Here is a 19,784-nt window from a genome sequence, read left to right on the forward strand (position 1 = left end):
TAAAAAAACCTAAAGTGGATAAAGAGAAATACTTTTAACTGATGGTAAATGGAGGGGATTATAATCAATGTAATGAAACAAGTTATATGAATTGTTGAATTTGAAACTGATGATGTGCCCTGTAAACTTTCACTCAATCCACAATAAAAACCTTAAATTAAAAAAACAAAACAAAACAAAAAAACCAAGTGAAGACCAATTCTATTCAGGCTATAATTACAATTTTCCAAACTCAAATTCTAGTAAATTCCAATACCCATTTTCTTTACTTAGATTAGTCAACTCATTGCTTTAAACTGCCACTCACAGTCCTGCCTTGGTACATTTGCTCATATAATTGCTTCCTAATGGGTTGTAAGGTTGTCCACTCTCATTTTAAATTGAACTGGAACCATCTCTTAAGAACAAGCTCACAATTCATGCTCTTCATGGTAACATAGCAGCAATCTTTCTAGTTTTGAATTTTTATAGTTCTTCTCTCCCATTCAATCATTTTATATTTTATTACTTCATTAAATTAATAGTTATTTGAACAGCTGTGCATTCCAGGAAGCAGAAGATAATATTTTGAATAGGTTTTGTATCATTCTTAGATCTTACACACACCTGTATATCCTCTGTATAACAGATATATAAGAGGGGCCTTCAAAAAGTTCGTGAAAAAATGGAATAAAGAGAACATGGAATTTTTCCACACACTTTTAGATGCCCATACACAAATATACACATATATACACACACACATATGTATCTAGAAATCATTTTTCAGTATGTGGTACTGTGGTGGCATACATGTGCTGTGATGCTGGAAGCTATGCCACTGGTATTTTAAGTATCAGCAGGGTCACTCATGGTCAAGTTTCAGTGGAACTTCCAGACTAAGAAAGACTGGGAAGAAGAGAAACAAACCATTTCTGAAAACCTTAGGAACAGCAGCAGAACACTGCCAGATACAGTACCAGAAGATGAAAATATTGGAATATTACTGGACATAGTGCTGGAAGATGAGTCCTTCAGATTAAAAGGCACTCAAACTACAACTGGGAAAGAGCTGCCTCCTCAAAGTAGAGTTCACCATGACTATGGAAATGAAATGATGCTTTCAGGACATTTATTTGCTGCTTAGGAACAACTCAAAATATCAGAACATGTAATGTATGAAGAATGAATCTAGGAAAACTGGAAGCTGTCAAAAAGGAAATGGAACACATAAAGATGATATCCTAGGTATTAGTGAGCTAAAATGAACTGGTATTGACAATTCTGAATCAGACATAATATGGTTAACAATGCCAGGAAGAACAAATTAAAGAGGAATGGTGTCACATTCATCATCATAAACAATATTCCAAGATCTTCTTGAAGTACAGTGCTGTTTGTGATTTAATAATATCTCTACACCTACAAGGAAGATTGGAGTCCTGGTGTGGTGTTGTGGATTAATGCCCTAGACTACAAGGTTGGTTTGAACCACAAGGTTGGCAGTTCAAGCTCATCAGCTGCTCCTTGGCAAGACTATGCAGGGTCACTATGAGTTGGAGCCGATTCCACAGCACTTAACCACAAGAAGAAGGAAGACTAGTTAACACTGCTATTCAAATTTATGCACCAACAAGTTGTGAAACTGAAGAATTCTATCAACTTTTTCAGTCTGAAATTGATTGTATATTCCACATTCCAATTATTAATGGATATTTGCAGCTGTATCTTTTCATTTTGAGTTGTGCCCATCAGCAAATGAAGGTCCCAAAAGCTTTGGTGCATTCATGTCATTAAGTTCAACTTTACTTTGAGAAGGCAACTGTTCACTAGTCATATTTTGAGTGCCCTCCAACTTGAGGGTATGTCTTAATCTAGAAGCTCTACTTAAACCTGTCCACCATGGGTGATACTTAATGGTATTTAAAATACCCCTTGAATAGATTTCATCATCACAGAAACACATAAGCCACTACAGTATGATGAACTGGCAGACAAAGTGGCAGGCTTCTTAGAGTAGTTGTCTCAAAAATATTTTGAAAATTTATACCTCTGTCAATAAGCATGCCTATCCACTAGTATATCATATACATAAAATATGTTTAGAGTCCTGGTGTGATGCGTTGTACTGTAAGATTCGTTTGAACCACAAGATTGGCGATTCAAGCTCATCAGCTGCTCTTTGGAAACTGTACAGGGTTGCTATACACTGGTACTGACTCAATGGCACTTAATAACAACAACAAAATAAATTAAAAAATTAAAGTCACAGTAGATGCCAAAATATTTTCTTCCTTTTGGAGTTTATTCATCTTCCTTGGGGACTACTAACTTGGAATATAAAGAGAGAGACAGGCAGTCATAGAACTAGACAAGACTAAGTATGCAAAGAAAAGGTTTTTCATATCAGGAACCTGGCTCAATAAAGAGAACTAAAGAATGGTTCCCCAAGGATATGACATTGAAAATGAGATTGGAAATGAGCTGTTTGTGGTTCCCTAGGAAAAAGGATGGAAAATGCAGTCTTCCAAAAATACTGTTTTGAACATCACTTTTGATAAAGAACCAAACAACTAGAAAGAAACTCAACAGAGACATATAGAAGAATTAAAAAACACAATCAACCAACTTGACCTCATAGTTTTATGTACAGCATTCATAGTTTTATGTACAACAATAGCACCAAATACCCAATACACATTTTTTTCCAGTGCACATGGAGCATTCTTTAGAACAGACTGTATGTTAGGCCATAAAAAAGTCTCAATAAATTTAAAAACACTGAAATGCTACAAAGCATATTTTCAGATCACAATGCTATAAAATTTGAAAACAAGGAAATAAAATCAATCACAGGGAAGCGGAATAATACTGGGTAATAGAACAAATAAAAAGCTACTGTGTTATAGAACAAATAAACATTATTTGACTCAAATGAGAACGAAAATACAACATACCAAAACCTTTGGATTTAGCATAAGCATGTAGAGGCCAATTTACAGTAATAAATGCACGCCTTCAAAAAGAAGAAAGACCCAAATTCAACACATTAACATAACATCTTCAACAATTAGAAAAAGATCAGCTCCGGATTTACAGTCACCAGAAAGAAAAGAATTAATAAAGATTGTTGTTGTTGTTGTTAAGTGCCGTTGAGTCGGTTCTGACCCATAGCGACCCTGTACAGGGTTTCCGATGGTGTAAATCCTTACGGGAGTAGAAAGCCTCATCTTTCTCCCGCGGAACGGCTGGTAGTTTCGAACCGCTGACCTTAAGGTTCACAGCCCGATTCGTAACCAGAACAGAAATAAATGAATTAGAAAAGAGTAAACAACAGAAAGAATCAACAAGACAAGAAATTGGTTCTTTGAAAGGATTAATGAAATTGACAAACCACTGGCAAATTTAACAAAAGAAAAAGAGAAGATGCAAATAACACACATAAGAAATGATCTGGGTGATGTGACAAAAAGAACAATGGAAATATAATGATGTGAACAATTGTAAGGAACACTGGTAGCATAGTGGTTCCAAGCTGACTGCTAACTGTAGGGTCAGCAGTTAGAATCTGCCAGCAGCTGTGCAGATGGAGGATGAGGCTTTGTGCTCCTGAAATATTTACTGCCTTGGAAATAATATGCACAATCGCTATCAACTGGAATCAGCTTGATGGCACACAACGAGAACCACCACTACTGTGAAAAATGTACTCTGATAAATTTGAAAATCTGAGTAAATTTTTAGAAAACATGATCTATCTAAATTATCAGAGTAAAGTAAATAACTTGAACAGACCTATAACAATAGAAGAAATTGATCAGGTATTTAAAAACTCTCAACAACAAAAAAATCCAGGCTCAGATAGCACTACTGGTGAATTACACCTCTCAGAGAAGGGCTGACACCAATTCAACTGTAACTATTTCAGAACACAGAAAAGAATGGAAAACTCCTAAATATATTTTATGAAAGAAACTTCTGAATATATTTTATGAAGGAAACATAATCCTCATACTAAAACCAGGCAAATATATCACTGAAAATGAAAATTATAGATCCTTCATTAGCACAGATGTAAAAATTTCAACAAAATCATAGCCAATAGAATTCAGCAACATATCAAAAAAATAATACGTCATGACCCAGTGGAATTCATACTAGGGATGCAAAGATGGTTCATTATTAGAAAAACAATCAATATAATCCATTACATAAATAAAACAAAGGAAAAGAACCACATAATTCTATATCAATCGATTGATATAGAAAAGGCATTAGGCAAAATCCAACATCCATTTCTGATTAAAAAAAAAAAGTAGTCTTGTAGGAGGGTCTCAGTCTTTGCACATCTTTGTCAGCATTGGTTGTTTTCTGTTTTTTCAAACTTTGCAATTAATGTTGGTGTGCAATGGTATTTCATTGTTGTTTTGATTCTCATCTCTCTAATGCTAATGATTGTGAACATTTTCTCATATTTGTTGGTTACCTGAATGTCTTCCTTGGTGAAGTGTCTGTTCATATCAAGTGCCCGTTTTCAATTGGGTTGTTTGTCTTTTTCTAAATTGGGTTTTATAGAATGTCCAGGATCTAATTTGCTAAGGTAATAGGAGAAAAGGATGACATTAATGAGGATAATATTCTAGGAAGATAGCAGCGCCCCAACAAGCATACAAGTTGCAAAAGTACTTGTACCAGGAGTGACGCAGTATTCGTGGGAAGCTGCTCAAGGTAGAGCGGTAGAATGAGTTTAATCTTAAAAGGATGTTAAGTGAAAGATTCGAAATGGCATTAAGCAGTACAATAAGGGTATTTTAGTTTTTCATTGTAGAGAAACAAAATTATCAAACATTTTGAAGGTACAGAAGTGATCTGACTGTTTCTTAAGGATAAAGGATGGTAATTGAAAGACAGATTGAAAGGGGGACCTCTATTCAAATAAAGCATGGTCAACACAGCATGCTAAAAGGAACTAGTGTTCTCTTTTAATAAAAGCAAATACACTAGATCTAATTAAAATTCTACTCTTTGTGAACTCAACACCACCCACATGCTTTTCCAAAGATAGAATTATAAGAATATGGTTTATTTGCAGCACTTTCCAAAGAAGTAACATTAATTTAGGGGATTTCAAGGAAGAGGTGAAGCAAACGTATACGAGATAAATGAAAACAAACATATCCAGGACAGAAAGTATCCCAAACCAGATTCTTCATCACTGTAATACATTTATGAAATTAATTATTTTATATCTTTCAAATGATAGTACATACTGAAAGAATTAAAAGATCAGCGATATAAGAATGAGCCAACTAAAAATGGCAATTACTTAAAGGAGTTCCAAAGAATGTTCAAACTATGCTTCAATTTAAAAGATGTAGAATTTCTAATACCACCAAGAACAAAATTATGGTTTCAACAATTTCTGGAGGCATTTCATAGATTCAAATATATCCTCTCAGAATATGTGTCATCTTGGATGGATTGTGATTCTCAGTGGGTTGACAGTTATGGAATGATGCAATGTGGCAGTTATGTGATGATTTCTCCATGGTGTGACATGATAAACTAATAAGAGGATTTAGGGTGTAGTCAAATATTCTTGGAGTCCTGGTGTGGCACTGTAGGATAAGCACCGGACAGTTAACAAAAAGGTGGATGGTTCAAACCAACCAATCGCTTCTCAGAAACCCTACCCAGGGTTGCCATGAGTCAGAACCGACTTGACAGCACTTAACAACGGCAACAGCAATACTCTTAATTCCATCAGAAACCTAATTGGATAAGAGGGAGTTTCCCAGGTGTGGCTTGTAACATCTTGTAACTTACAAGGGATAAAAGAAGAGAGAAATGAGCAAAGAAGAGTCAGGAGTGGAGTACATCCTTTGGACCTAAGGTCCCGGCACTGTGAAGATCCTATTGTTTATAGGTGCCATTGAGTTGGTTCTGACTCATAGTGACCCTGTGCAAAACAGAATAACACACTGCCTGGTTCTGCGCCATCCTCACAACCATTGTTGTATCACTGTATAAATCCATCTGGTTGGAGTTCTTTTTTGCTGACCCTCTACTTTTCTAAGTACGATGTCCTTCTCCAGTGACTCACCTCTCCTGAAAACATGTCCAGAGACTGAAAGGCAAAGTCTTGCCATCCTGGAGTCTAAGGAGCATTCTGGCAGTACTTTTTCCAAAACAGATTTGTTTGTTCTTCTGGCGGTTCATCGTACACACTTTAGTTGTTGTCAATACCATATTTCAAATGCATCAAATATTTCCTGGTCTTCCTGGTCCATCTTTCATATGTGTATGAGGCAATTGACATCTTTGCTCTTTAACACTTTAAAGAGATCTGTTGTAGCAAATTTACCTAATACAATACATTGTTTGCTTTCTTCACTGTTTCCACAGAGCATTGATTGTGAATACAAGCAAAATGAAGTTGATGACAACTTCAGTATTTTCTCCATTTATCATGGTGGTATTTATTGGTCCAGTTAGGAGGATTTTTGTTTTCTTTACACTGAGGTAAACTCCATACTGAAGGTTGCAGTCTTTGATTTTCATCAGTAAGTAACTCATGTCCTGTTAACTTCCAGCAAGCGAAGTTGTGTCATTTGCATGTTGCAGGCTAATGAGTCTTCCTTTAATCCCGATCCCACCTTCTTCATATAAACCAGCTCCTCAGATTATTTATTCAGCATACAAACTGAGTAAATATGGTGAAAGGACATGACTCTGATGCACATCTCTCCTAATTTTAAATTAGTAAGCATCCCCTTGCTGTGTTCAAATGACTGCCTCTTGGTCTATGCACAGGTTCCTCATGAGCACTTTACTAACATTACTCTTTGTAATGTTATCTATAGTTTGCTTTGCATAGTCAATAAGGCACAAGTACATATCTTTCTGGTATTTTGTGATTTTATCCAAGAATAATACGATATTAGGAATGATATACCTAGTTCTACTATCCTCGTCTGAAACTAGCTTGAATTTCTGGCCGCTTCCTGTGGATGTACTGTTGTAACTATTTTTGAATTGCCTTCAATATTAATGATATTATTTGATGATTTACATATTTCATTGAGTCACCCTTCTTTAGAATGGGCATGGATATGGATCTCTTCTAATTGGTTGACCAGGTATCTGTCCTCCAGATTTCGTGATATAAGTGAGTGAGCACCTTCAGTGCCACATCAGCTGTTGAAAGATTTCAATTGTATTCTATCAATTCCTGGAGCCTTGTTTTTCTCAAGGTCTTCCGTACAGCTTAGATTCCATACTTCCTGTGCGCCCCACCCCCCCACCCCAGTATCTTTGGTTCTTGATCATATGCTACCTCTTGAAATGGCTGAAAATTATTAATTCTTTTTGGTGCAGTGGCTCTGTGTAATTCTCCTATCTTATTTTGATGCTTTTTGAATCATTCAATATTTTGCCTATTGTTGTTAAATGCCGTCGAGTTGACTCATAGCAGCCCTGTATGGGGTTTCTGTGAAGCAGCTGGTGGGTTTGAACTGCCATCCTTGTTGTTCAAACAGACCTATGGTCCAGTGCTTATCCTACAGCACCATACTAATATTGTCCATGTTATTGTTGTTGTCAGGTGCCATTGAGTCGGAATCGACTTATAGCGATCCCATGCACAGCAGAATGAAACAATGTCCAATCCTGGGCCAACCTTACCACCGCTGCCACACTTGACGCCATCAATGATGCTGCCTGGCTGATTCATCTCGTTGGGGTCTTCGTCTTTTTCTCTCACCCTCCATTTTACCCAGCATGACATCCTTCTCCAGTGGCTGTTCCCTCCTGACTTAGCCATCCTGGCCTCCAAGGAGCTCTCTGGCTGCACATTTTCCAAAATAGATCTATTGGTTCTTTTGGCAGTCCATGGCACTTTTAGTATTCTCCTCCAACACCACAATATTGTCCATAGGAACTTTCATTATTGTAAGTCGAGGGTTTAATTTTTTCTTCAGTTTGAGAAAGGCTGAGCATAATATTCTCTTTTCTAAGTCCAGGTTCTTTGCACATTTCATTATAATACTTATGTTTGTCTTCTAGAGCTGTCTTTCCTCAGCTATTTTACTTACTCATTTATTCCAGCTGCTTTAGTTTCTCTACATTCAAGAGCAAGTTTCATAGCCTTTTCCGACAGCCATGTTCATCTTTTCTTTCTTCCCTGTCTTGTTAATGACCTTTTACTCTCTTCATATATGATGTTTCTAATGTCACTTCACAACTCTTCTGGTGTTCAGACATTGGTGTCTAATGCATCAAATCTATATTTAGGTGGTGATGGTGGCAGCTATGTGCCATGGAGTCATTTCCGACTCATGGCAACCCTGTATAGGGTTTCTGAGGCTGTTAATCTTTATAGGAGCAGAGAGCCTTATCTTTCTCCCTGGGAACCACTGGTAGTTGTGAACTGCTGACTATAAGATTAGCAGCCCAATTCATAACCACTATGCTACTGTTGTGTTGTTAAGTGCCGTCGAAAGTTCCTTAAATTCAGGTGGAGAAATATACACGTTCATAATTTGGCTCTTGTGGAGTTGTTTAAATTTCTTCAGCTTCAGCTTATGAGCAATTAATGGTCAGTTCCAGAGTTGGTCCCTGGCCTTCTTTTTTTGGCTGACGATTGATATTGAGATTCTACACTCTCTCTTCCCACAGATGTAGTCAATTTGATTTCTATGTATTTCATCTGGTGAGGTTCACGTGTATACTTAACGTTTTTGTTGTTGAAAAAGGTATCTGCAATGAATAAATGATTGGGCTTGTAATCCTATCATGAGAACTCCAACACTGTTTCTATCATCAAGGTCATATTTTCCAACTACTTCTACTTCCTCCTTTTTGAAACCTTTGCATTCCAATCATCAGTAATCACCAATGCATCTTGATTGCACGTTTGATCAATTTCAGACTAAGGAAGCTGACAGGATTTTTCAATTTCATCATCATTGGCTCTAGTGGTTGGTGTGTAATTTGAATATAGTGGTATTAACTAGTCTACCTTGTAGATTTATGGAAATCTTAAAATCACAGACAGCGCTGTACTTTATGAAAGATCTTGAAATACTCTTTTTAGGATGAATGTGATGCCGCTCCTCTTTAATCTGCAGTTCCTGGCTTAGTGAAGCCTAGGAATGTCAAATCTAAAATGGCTGACACCTTCCCATTTCAGTTCACTAATGCTTAGGATACAAATATTTATGCATTTCTTTTACTTTCTGATGACTTCTAAGATTCCTAGATTCACATTTCGTACATTCCATGTTCTAATTAAAGGATGTTTGCAGCTGTTTCTTCTCATATTGAGTTGTCCCCATCAACAAATGAAGGTACTGAAAGCTTTGCTCAATTCATTTCATTAAGGTCAATGTTACTTTGAGAAGGCAGCTCTTCTCCAGTAATATCTGAAGTGCTTTTCAACCTGAAGGTCTCATTTCCTGGCAGTATATTACACAATGTTTTACTACTATTCACTAGGTTTCTAGTAGTTACCCATTCAGTAGTGGTTTGCCTCTCCTTCTTCCTAGTCCATCTTGTCTTAGTCTGGAAGCGCCACTGAAACCTGCCCTGTATTGGTTACCCTAGTTGTTGTTGTTAAATGTTGTCTAGTTGGTTTTAACTCTAGCACCCCTATATTGTATTTTTGAGGAGTGGCTGTTGAGTTTTAACCACCAACCTTGTGGTTCAAAGTTACCTTGTGACAGAGTGCTTATCACTCCAGACCCTACCGGTATTTAAAGTACTAGTGACAAAGCTTTCAGCATCACAGCAACACAAATGCTATAATAGTATGGCAAATGTCATACTGTGGTGAAGCGCTTAGATCCAGGTAACGATCAAGGCTAAGACACACAGACCTCCAAGGAATGTTGGGCCTGTTGCTGTTGTTATACTTAACAACAGATCAACACTTCTGCAAAAGAAAAATTTCATTGCACTTGTAACCTACATGTAAGTGTTGTTGTTAAGTGCCGTCGAGTCTTTTCTGACTAATAGCGACCCTGTATAGGGTTTCTGAAGGAGCTCTGGTAGCGTAGTGGTTACGAATCGGGCTTTGAACCTTAAGGTCAGCGGTTCGAAACTACCAGCTGCTCCACAGGAGAAAGATCAGGCTTTCTACTCCCGCAAAGATTTACACCCTCGGAAACCCTGAACAGGGTTGCTATGGGTTGGAACCGACTCGACGGCACTTAACAACAACAACACCATAGGGTTTCTGAGGAGCAGCTGGTGGGTTTGAACTGCTGACTTGTGGTTCTCAGTCCAATGCTTATCCGATATTGTTATACCAGGACATGTAAGTGGCTGTACAAAAAAATACGATTTTACCCACTATATTTGCAGAAGAGCTTGTGGTTACAAATGGCCAATGTTAAGAAAAGATTATTTGACTTATACAGGTGTTAGAGATAATGTTAAACACATAACTTTAGAAGCCAATTTTCAGAAACCTCCCAAAGCAAATTATTTTAACAGCTGTTCTAGAAAACTCATGGTCAGCCAAATCCTGTCACCTAGAGCTATCCTTGCAAAGGAAGTCACCCCCTACAAAGGTGGTCAACTAACACCTTGGCACATGGAACTTTATAAATGTTAACCAATAAACTTCAACTGTAGCTCCCTTATTTGCTGGTTCTGCCTTTACTAATCTCTGCAACTTTGAAAGTCTTAGGAACACTTAGTAGAGTTTGTCTTAATTGTGTTTCCTGCTCCACCAAACACTTTTTGCTTTGCTGTAATAAAACTCCTAGCTTTTAAAAATTTAAACAGACTCATGGTTCTTTCCATTGTAACAGTTCTTGATGCTAGAAACAAATTCTGAAGAACAGATCCCTCTGGAAGTAGCCTGAGAGCTGGGAAACCATCATCTGGACCCAGGTGAGTCTTTAGGACCACCCTTTCTTCTCCAGACTTTTGACAGCCACCTGCGTGAGTAGCCCTCAAATCTTGAGCCTCTGCCTGTTGTGTATGAGTTTCGCTGAGTTCTATTACTGGTTTATTTTAAAATTACTTTTGGTTTGTTCTCGTTTTGAATTTGGTCTACACTTGTTTTCCTCTGTCTCCCATATTTACATGTAAATGAACAAATGTTTTGGCTCATTCATATATGAGCTATGAGTTCCCTCTACCAGGAAGTCAGTAGAGAATATTGTTTCTCCACTTGCAGGTTTGGTTATCTTGGTTTTAATTTAGGTGTGCATTTTTTGGTTAATAGAAGAAACGGGTAAAACAAATACCAAAGTGAAGGGTACCCCTTGAGGACACTTGTATAATTTATGAGCAAATATTATGGTCCTACTTACTATTGGCACCTTTTTAAGTCGATGGCATAATCTAGCTAAATACAACTTGGGAACTATGTGACTTCCTTTACAGTCCTTTGACATCTCCAAATCAACTTTTTGTACAGCAAATGAAAACAAAAGAGTTCCAGGATTAAACAGACTCAATGGAACTCATATTTTAATTGGCATTTTGAAACTTTTATGAGAAATCAGAAGTCCTGGTGTGGCGCTGCCACTGGACTGCAAGGTTGGTTTGAATCACAAGATTAGTGGTTCAAATTCACCAGTTGCTCCTTGGAAACCCTATACAAGGTCGCTATGAGTAGGAACCAACTAGATGGCACTTAACAATAGCAACAATAAGAAATAGGAAAAGTAGTTAACCTAATTATCTATTAATACCCACTGTTGTTGCATTCATACTGACTCAGGGACACTGTAGGACAGAGTAGAACTGTCTGATAGGGTTTCCAAGTTTGTAAATCTTACGGAAGAAGGTAGTGGTGGTGGTGTGCTATGGAGTCAGTTCCGACTCATAGGGTTTCCAAGGCTGCAAATCTTTACTGGAACAGAAAGCCCTAGCTTTAGGGAATAAAAGTGTCTCATATTTCTCCTGTGGAGCAGTTGGTAGGAGTCCAACACTTCACCTATTGCAACACTAGTGGTCCTTAGTCTAAAAGACAATGATTCTAAATTAACAAATCAAAACAAAGTTCAGAGCTCTATTTCCATTTCTAATAGTTTGGCGCCATCTACTGCTCCCTCCACTACCCCTGCTATGACTAAAGTTTCCATTCCTTTCTACCCTCCTCTTCCTTCAGATGATACCTCTCTACCTGAGCATCTTTTTTCTCCCAAACGAAGATACTGCCTATAAACCTGTACCTAAGATACCTTGAAGTCCTGGTGTGGTGCTGTGGGTTAATGTGCTGGACTGTAAAGTTGGTTTGAACCACAAAGTTGGCAGTTCAATCTCACCAGCTGCTCCTCAGGAATCCTATACAGGGTCACTATGGATTGGAACCAACTTGACAGCACAAAACAACAACAAAAACAAGATATGTTGGGGTCCTGGTGTAGCACAGTAGGATAAGCACTCTACCGAAAGGTCGGTTTGAATTGCAAGGTCAGTAGTTCAAACTTACCAGCTGCTTCTTGGAAACCTTATACAGGGTCACTATGAGTCGGAACCTGCTCGATGACACTTAACAAGATACTTTTTAAGATTAAAACCACTTGGACACTTAGTATCTTCTTAGGAGATCATTTGGGAACTAATTTCACCCTTTTTTTTCTTTTCGCTAATCCACTAATCATAATAGGATGGCAGTGGTGGTGGTTGTGTGCCACTTAGTCAGTTCCCACTCAAAGTGACCCTGCATAGTAAATCTTTATGGGAACAGAAAGCCTCATTTTTCCTGCGGAGCAATTGGTAGATTTAAACTGCTCACCTTGAGGTTAGCAGCCAGCTTGCAATCCATACTAGTTGTTGTTGTTGTTAAATGCCTTTGAGTAGGTTCCAACTTACAGCAGCCCTGTAAAAGATTTCTGAGGAGCAGATGGTGAACTTGAACCATCAACCTGATGATTCAAACCAATCTTGCAGTCCAGTTCATTAACCTGCAGTATTACACCAGGATTCCACTACACTATTAGGGCACCAACATAGTGGTTACGAGTTGGGCTGCTAACCTCAAGGTCAGGAGTTCAAAACGACCAGCTGTTCCAAGGGAGAAATATGAAGTTTTTTGCTCCCATAAAGATCTGCAGTCTCGAAAGCCCTATATAGGGCCGCTATGAGTCGGAACCCACTGCACGGCACGTAATCACCACCACCACCACCACCACCAAGCTAGCAGGTTTAAAATAACTCCCATTACTGTTGTAATTATATTAACTAAAGGTGTTCAGTTTTCTTTTATAATTTGTGGTGAAAATACGGATAACAAAAAAATATACTTTCTCAATTATTTCTACATGTATAATTCAGTGGTACTGATTATGTTCTTCAAGTTGAGCACTCATTGTTGCTATCCTTTTCCAAATCATGACACCATCATTAACATAATTTCATTGCCTCTTAAGTAAAAACTCTACGTTTTTACCTTCTTTCCATCCCTTGCAACCTTGAATAATTTTTGGTTTCTATATATTCGCCTGTTTCACGTAAGTGAGGTCATACTGTATATCTGTCATATTTCACTGAACATGGTTCCAAGGTTCATCCATATATAGAGCATGCATCAGGACTTCATTCGCTTTATGGTTGTACAGTCAGGGCAACTGTACATAACATTAAATGGCAAGTGTGGGTTGTTTTTAAGTCGGATGTTCATGACTTTATTCACACAGCTTTTCAGGACAAGAATCATCAGAGTCTCCCATTTATAGAAATTAATAAGATACAGTTACTATAACTTTGCTATAGTCACTGGCATTATGTTCAATTCAATGCTTAGTGTACCAATCACAATGACCCAGCATAAATTCATTTGAAGACTGAAAATCAGTTCACTTATTAGAATATAACATAGTTATTCTAATTAAAATAAAACCATCATACCATTTGGTGATACCATACCAATCTTTGATAATGTCCTGAAGGACAGCACGATAGAAGAGTGATTCAGTAGGCAGCTGAAAAAAAGTGAAGACATGTATTAGAACACAAAACAAACATAAAAACAGTGATCAAAATCAGTACCACAGAGTTTGGACTATAACAGTCTGCTAGAAATTTGACATAGTTTGGTAAACAGAAAAATTTTATAATATTATAACCTGTAGTTCAAGAATTATCATGCGGCTAATTCCCGCTGAGAAAATAATTCTGTAAGAAAACACAGGAAACAATAAAGTAATAGCAGTGAATGAGAGAAGAGGTACCATTAGTGAAAAATGAACTACTGCCCCCAATGAAGTATTTATTCAGTTGAAAAGGCAGAAATAAACTTTCAAGACCAGTCAAGTCATCCTGGAATTTATAAAACATCAGAGTCATGTGAGCTATAAGTACATGAGAAATGAATATGGCTTGGTCCTTATGGTGATGCTACAGAGAAAATAGCAAGTAAGATTTACCCCATAAAAGAGAGAGTACTACCAAAAGTAAGGAATACTTAAAATATGTCTGAGGTCTGAAAGATCCAAGCAATGGTTACTGTAGAGTTGAAGAAGGGGGTTAGAAACGTATAGGACCAGAAATGGCAGTCTTAGAAAGTTTTAACTCTGGGGGAAAGAGGTAAAAAGAAGTGTCCTGTGAAGGTTCAGTGATGAAAAAAGGAAAGGTTGACAAGAAAAACCCCAGTGAATCATGATAGTTTTAAAGAAGTGAAGGCAAAACGGGACTATTTATAACTGAAAAAGCACTTCACTGCAGCAACAGAAGAGGTACTCTTGATACTAAGAAACCACAAAGGTCATTAAACCCTCATTTTCATCCCCACAGACCTTTTGATATTGATGATACAGGACATTCTGACAAATATACAAAAATTATCAACAACAGCAGTAATACCCCAGCTTCCCTGAAAATTCATTACTGGAGAGAATAAAAAGGAAAATGAGCACCTGCTAAAACTTTCTGGCAAATTCACCCAGAACAACAACATAAGAAAGCATGACAAACAGCTTTAACATACGCCCCCAATGTGAATTAAATAAGATTTACAAAATTTCATGAAGCTATAATGGCTCAATGGTTAAGTACTTAGCTGTAACTGAAAGGTTGACAGTTTTAACCCATTGTCTGTTCTGCAGAAGACAGATGTGACAGTCTGTTTCTGTAAAGCTGACACTCTTGGAAACCCTATGGGGAGGTTCTACTGTGTCCTACAGGGTCGCTATGAGTTGGAATCAATTGGATGATAGTGAGTAGTTTTAGGTAAGAAAGATACAGATGTAAACAGGCATCAGTTATCTGGACCAAACCAAACTAAACAAAAGGAACAAGAACAACAACATAAAATCAGATTACAAATGTACAAATAACAGGAAAATATTGACATTTTAAATGAAAAGTCAACCAAACCCTAAAAAGAAATTAAACAGAAGAAAAGAAATAATCTAAAAACTAATGACTAAAATAGTAAGCAGCCATGAGTGATGAGATATGATTGAAAGGTAGACAGGGACATAGAAGGTAGAAAGATAAAACAAAAGAAAAAATTTATAAAAGTATAGCTATATAAATCCACTGCCACTGAGTCAATTCCAACTCACAGTGACCCTATGTAGGGAGTCCGAGACTATATATCTTTCATAGAGCAGAAACTCTCTTCTTTCTCCTGTGGAGTAGCTGGTGGAGTTGAACAGCAGACCCTAGGTTTAACAGCTCAATAGCCAAGCCACAATACCCAGGGATCCTTATTAAATATAATATATATATGCTATTGTTGTTTAGTGTCGTCGAGTTGGTTCCAATTCACAGTGACTCTGTATAGGATTTCCAAAAAGCAGCTGGAGGCTTAAAGTGTCAACCGTGCACTAGTGTTTATCCTACAGTGTCACATCAGAACCTCAGTATATATATGTTTTTGCTGTTAAGTGCTGTTGAGTCATTTCTGACTGTTGGCAACCTTGTATAGGGTTCCAAGGTGTGGCTGGTGGGTTTGACCCAGCAATTTAGTGGTTAGAAATGCACATATATTGCTGTTAAGTGCTGTTGCATCTGTTTCTACTCACAGCAACCTTAAATAGGGTCTCCAAGAAGCAGTTGGTGTGTTTGAACTGTTGACCTGCAATTATCATTCCAGTGCTTATCTAACAGTGCCATATTAGTTGCTGTTGTTAAGTGCCATCATATTGATTCTGAGTCATAGCTACCCTGCGTACGGTTTCTGAGAAATGGCTAGTGAGTTTGAACTGCCGACCTTCAGGTTCAAATATACCTTGCTGTCGAGTAATCATCCTTCAATGCCAAATCAGGAATCTATCTATCTATCTATCTATCTATCTATCTATCTATCTATCTATCTATCTATCTATCTATGACTGTACAAGAATTGATATGCTTGAATTATGGTGTTGGAGAAGAATATTAGACTGCCAGAAGAACAAATATATCTGTCTTGCAACAAGTTCAACTGGAATGCTCCTTAGAATCCAGGATGCTGAGACTTTGTCTCTCACACTTTGGACATGTTATCAGGAGGAGACATCATCTTGGTAAAATGGATGGCCAGTGAAGAAGAGATGACCAACCAGTGTCAAAAACAATGGGCTCAAACATAACAACAATTGTGAGGATGGTGCAGGGCTGGGCAGTGTTTCATTCTGTTGTGTAACGTGTCACGATGATGGTGACTAACAGCACACACACACAAAAACACAAACACATATACACACATACAGAAGGGGAGAAATGGTGGTTCTGTAAGTACTGAACTGTGAACCAAAAAGTCGATAGTTCAAACCCACCTGCTGCTCCATGGGAGAAAGATAAGACTTTCTGTTCCTATAAAGATTTACAGCCTCGGAAATCCTACACTGGGTCACTGTGAGTCAGAACAGACTTGACTGCACTTAACAATAATATATATACATACATACATACATACATATAGGGAGTCCTGGTGTGGCATTGTAGGATAAGCATCGGACTGCTATCTACAAAACTCAGCATTTCAAATACACCAGCTGCTCTTTGGAAATGCTATAAAGGGTCACTATGAGTCAGAAATGATTTGACAGCACTTAAACAACACCACCAACACCACACACACACACACACACACACACATACATATATATATATATGAGGCCCATAGGATAAGCATTATGTTGCTAATTGTTAAGTTTGGCAGTTCGACCCAAGCAGCCACTCTACAGGAGAAAGATGAGGCCTTCAGTCCATATAAAGATTTACAGCTACATAAACCCTATACAGGATCCCTACTGTTGTTAAGTGCCATCAAGTTAGTTTGCTGTAAGTGGGTTTATATATATATATATATGGGAGAGTGTGGGTTGGCATGGGATTTACAGTGTGAGTGAGAGAGAAATATATTGGTTTTTGTTGCACAATTAACATATTTTGTTGAAGGACAAGGTAGAGAAGGTAAAGTTGACTTGGAATCCACTCACAGAATGCCGAACAAAGACCTAGTCAGGGATTAAAATCCCCTTGATAGGAATATCAGGTACCATTTTGCAGTGTGATTTTAGAAGAGCTATAGCCAAGATCCACCACTTATCTATCACTGTGTTGTAGTGTGGTGGCTTGCATGTTGCTGTGATGCTTGCAACTATGTTGTTGTTCTTGTTAAGTGCTGTCAAGTTGGTTCTATCACATAGCGACCCTGTACAGGATGTCCAAAGAGCAGCTGGTGGATATGAACTGGCTGGTGGGTTTGAACCACTGACCTATTGGTTACAAGTCCAGTGCTTATCTTACAGTGCCCAGCAGGGTTACCCATGGTGGACAGGTTTCAGCAAAGCTTCCAGACTAAGACAAAATAGGAAGAAGGGAAGGCAGATGACTTCTGAGAGGTTAGCCTCTGAAATTTACGAGTAGCAGCCAAATGTTATCTAAAATAGTGCAAGAAGTTGAGGCCTTCAGATTGGAAGACCTCTAATTATTACTGGGAAAGACCAGTCTCCTCAAAAGACCACAGCTGAAAATGAGAAGAAAATAACTATACAAGCATCCATTAATGATCAGAATACAGAATGCACAAAGTTTAGGAAAAGTTAGGAAAACTAGAAGTTATCAAAAATGAAGTGGAACATATAATGCTTGGTATTTTAAGCATTAGTGAGCTGAAGTAGACAAGTAAGTATTGGCCATTTGGAATTTGACAATAATATGGTTTACTTACTATGCTGGAAATGACAAACTGAAGAGGAATGATGTCACATTCATCCTCAGAAACAGCATCTGAAGATCCTGAAGTACAATGCTACCCATATGCCCCACATGGAAGACCAGTTAATACTACTATTATTCAAATTTGTACACCAGCCACTAAATCCAGTGATAAAGAAATTGAAGAACTGTACCAACTTCTTCAGCCTGATATTGATCAAATATGCAACCAAGATGCATTGATAATTACTGCTGATTAAAATGAAAAAAATTGGAAACAAAAAGGGAGGATCTGTAGTTGGGAAATTATGGCATTGGTAATAGAAATGATGCTGGAGATCACATGACAGAATTTTGCAAGACTAATTACTTAGTCATTGCAAATATCTTTTTGAACAACATAAATGGTTACTATACATATGAGTCTCACCATATGGAATATACAGGAATAAAATTTACTATATCTGTGGGAAGAGAATATGGAAAAGTTCAAAAGAAGGCTAAGGACAGATTCTCGAACAGACCATCAACTGCTCATTACATGTTTAGGTTGAAGTTGAAGAAAACTAAACTAATTCCTCAAGAGCCAAAATATGACCTTGAATATATCACACCTGAATTTAGACACCATCTCCAGAATAGCTTTGGTGCACTCGACACCAATGCCTGAAAACCAGAGGAGTTTTGAGGTGAAAAAAAGGACATCACACATGAAGAAAGCAAAGGGCCATTAAAAAGACAGGAAAGAAAGTAAAGACCACAAAGGACATCAGAAGAGACTCTGAAACTTGCTCTAGAACATAGAGAAGTCAAAGCCACTGGAAGGGATGATGAAGTAAAAGAGATGAACAGAATATTTCAAAGGGTAGCTTGAGAAGACAGTCAAGTATTGTAATGAAATGTGCAATGGCCTGGATTTAGAAAACCCAAAAGGAAGAACATGTGTAGCAATTTTCAAGCTGAAAGAACTAAAGAAAAAATGTAAAACTCATGTGCTATACTGAAAAACTCTATTGGCAAAATATTGAATGACTCTGGAAACACACACAAAAAAGATGGAAAGAATGCTGAGTCTCCGTACCAAAAAACTGGTTGATGCTCAACCATTTCACAAGATACCATATGATCAAGAGTAGATGGTACTGAAGGAAGAAATCCAAGGTACAGTGGAAGTGTTGGCTAACAGCTCTAGGAATAGAAGTAATACAAATTAAAACATTTCAACAAACTGTTGCAGTGCTGGAGTTTGTCATTTGTTTATGCCAAGAAACTTGGAAGACAACTAAGTGGCCAACCAATTAGAAGAGATCCGTTATCTGTGGCCATTCCAAGGTAAGGTGACCCAATCAAATGCAGAAATCACTGAATAATATCATTAATACCACATGAAAGTAAAATTGTACTGAAGATAATTCAAAAACAGTTGTAGCAGTATATCAACAGAGAGCGGCCAGAAATTTAAGCCGGATTCAGAAAAAAACATGGGGTAGGGATATCGCTGCTGACGTCAGAGGGACATCAGCTGAGAGGAGAGAATACCAGAAAGATGTCTATTTGTGCTTTATTGACTATGCAAAGGTGTTTGACTGTATGGATCATAACAAATTATGGATAACATTGTGAAGAATGGGTATTCAAGAACACTTAATTGTGTCATAAGGAACCTATACATAGACCAAGAGGCAGTTCAAACAGAA

General features: G+C 37.7%; 1 protein-coding gene across 1 annotated transcript in view; it reads right to left on the reverse strand.

Moving 5' to 3' along the window:
• Positions 1 to 19,784, reverse strand: part of METTL25 (methyltransferase like 25) — a 182,104-nt gene that overhangs the window by 23,110 nt on the left and 139,210 nt on the right. The window contains exon 8 of the mRNA XM_006871821.1: positions 13,846 to 13,919. Within this exon, the coding sequence (XP_006871883.1) occupies positions 13,846 to 13,919 (74 nt within the window). The remainder of the gene's footprint in view (positions 1 to 13,845; positions 13,920 to 19,784) is intronic.

The sequence above is a fragment of the Chrysochloris asiatica genome, unplaced genomic scaffold (genome assembly GCF_000296735.1).
Source record: "Chrysochloris asiatica unplaced genomic scaffold, ChrAsi1.0 scaffold00175, whole genome shotgun sequence".
Classification (NCBI taxonomy): domain Eukaryota; kingdom Metazoa; phylum Chordata; class Mammalia; order Afrosoricida; family Chrysochloridae; genus Chrysochloris; species Chrysochloris asiatica.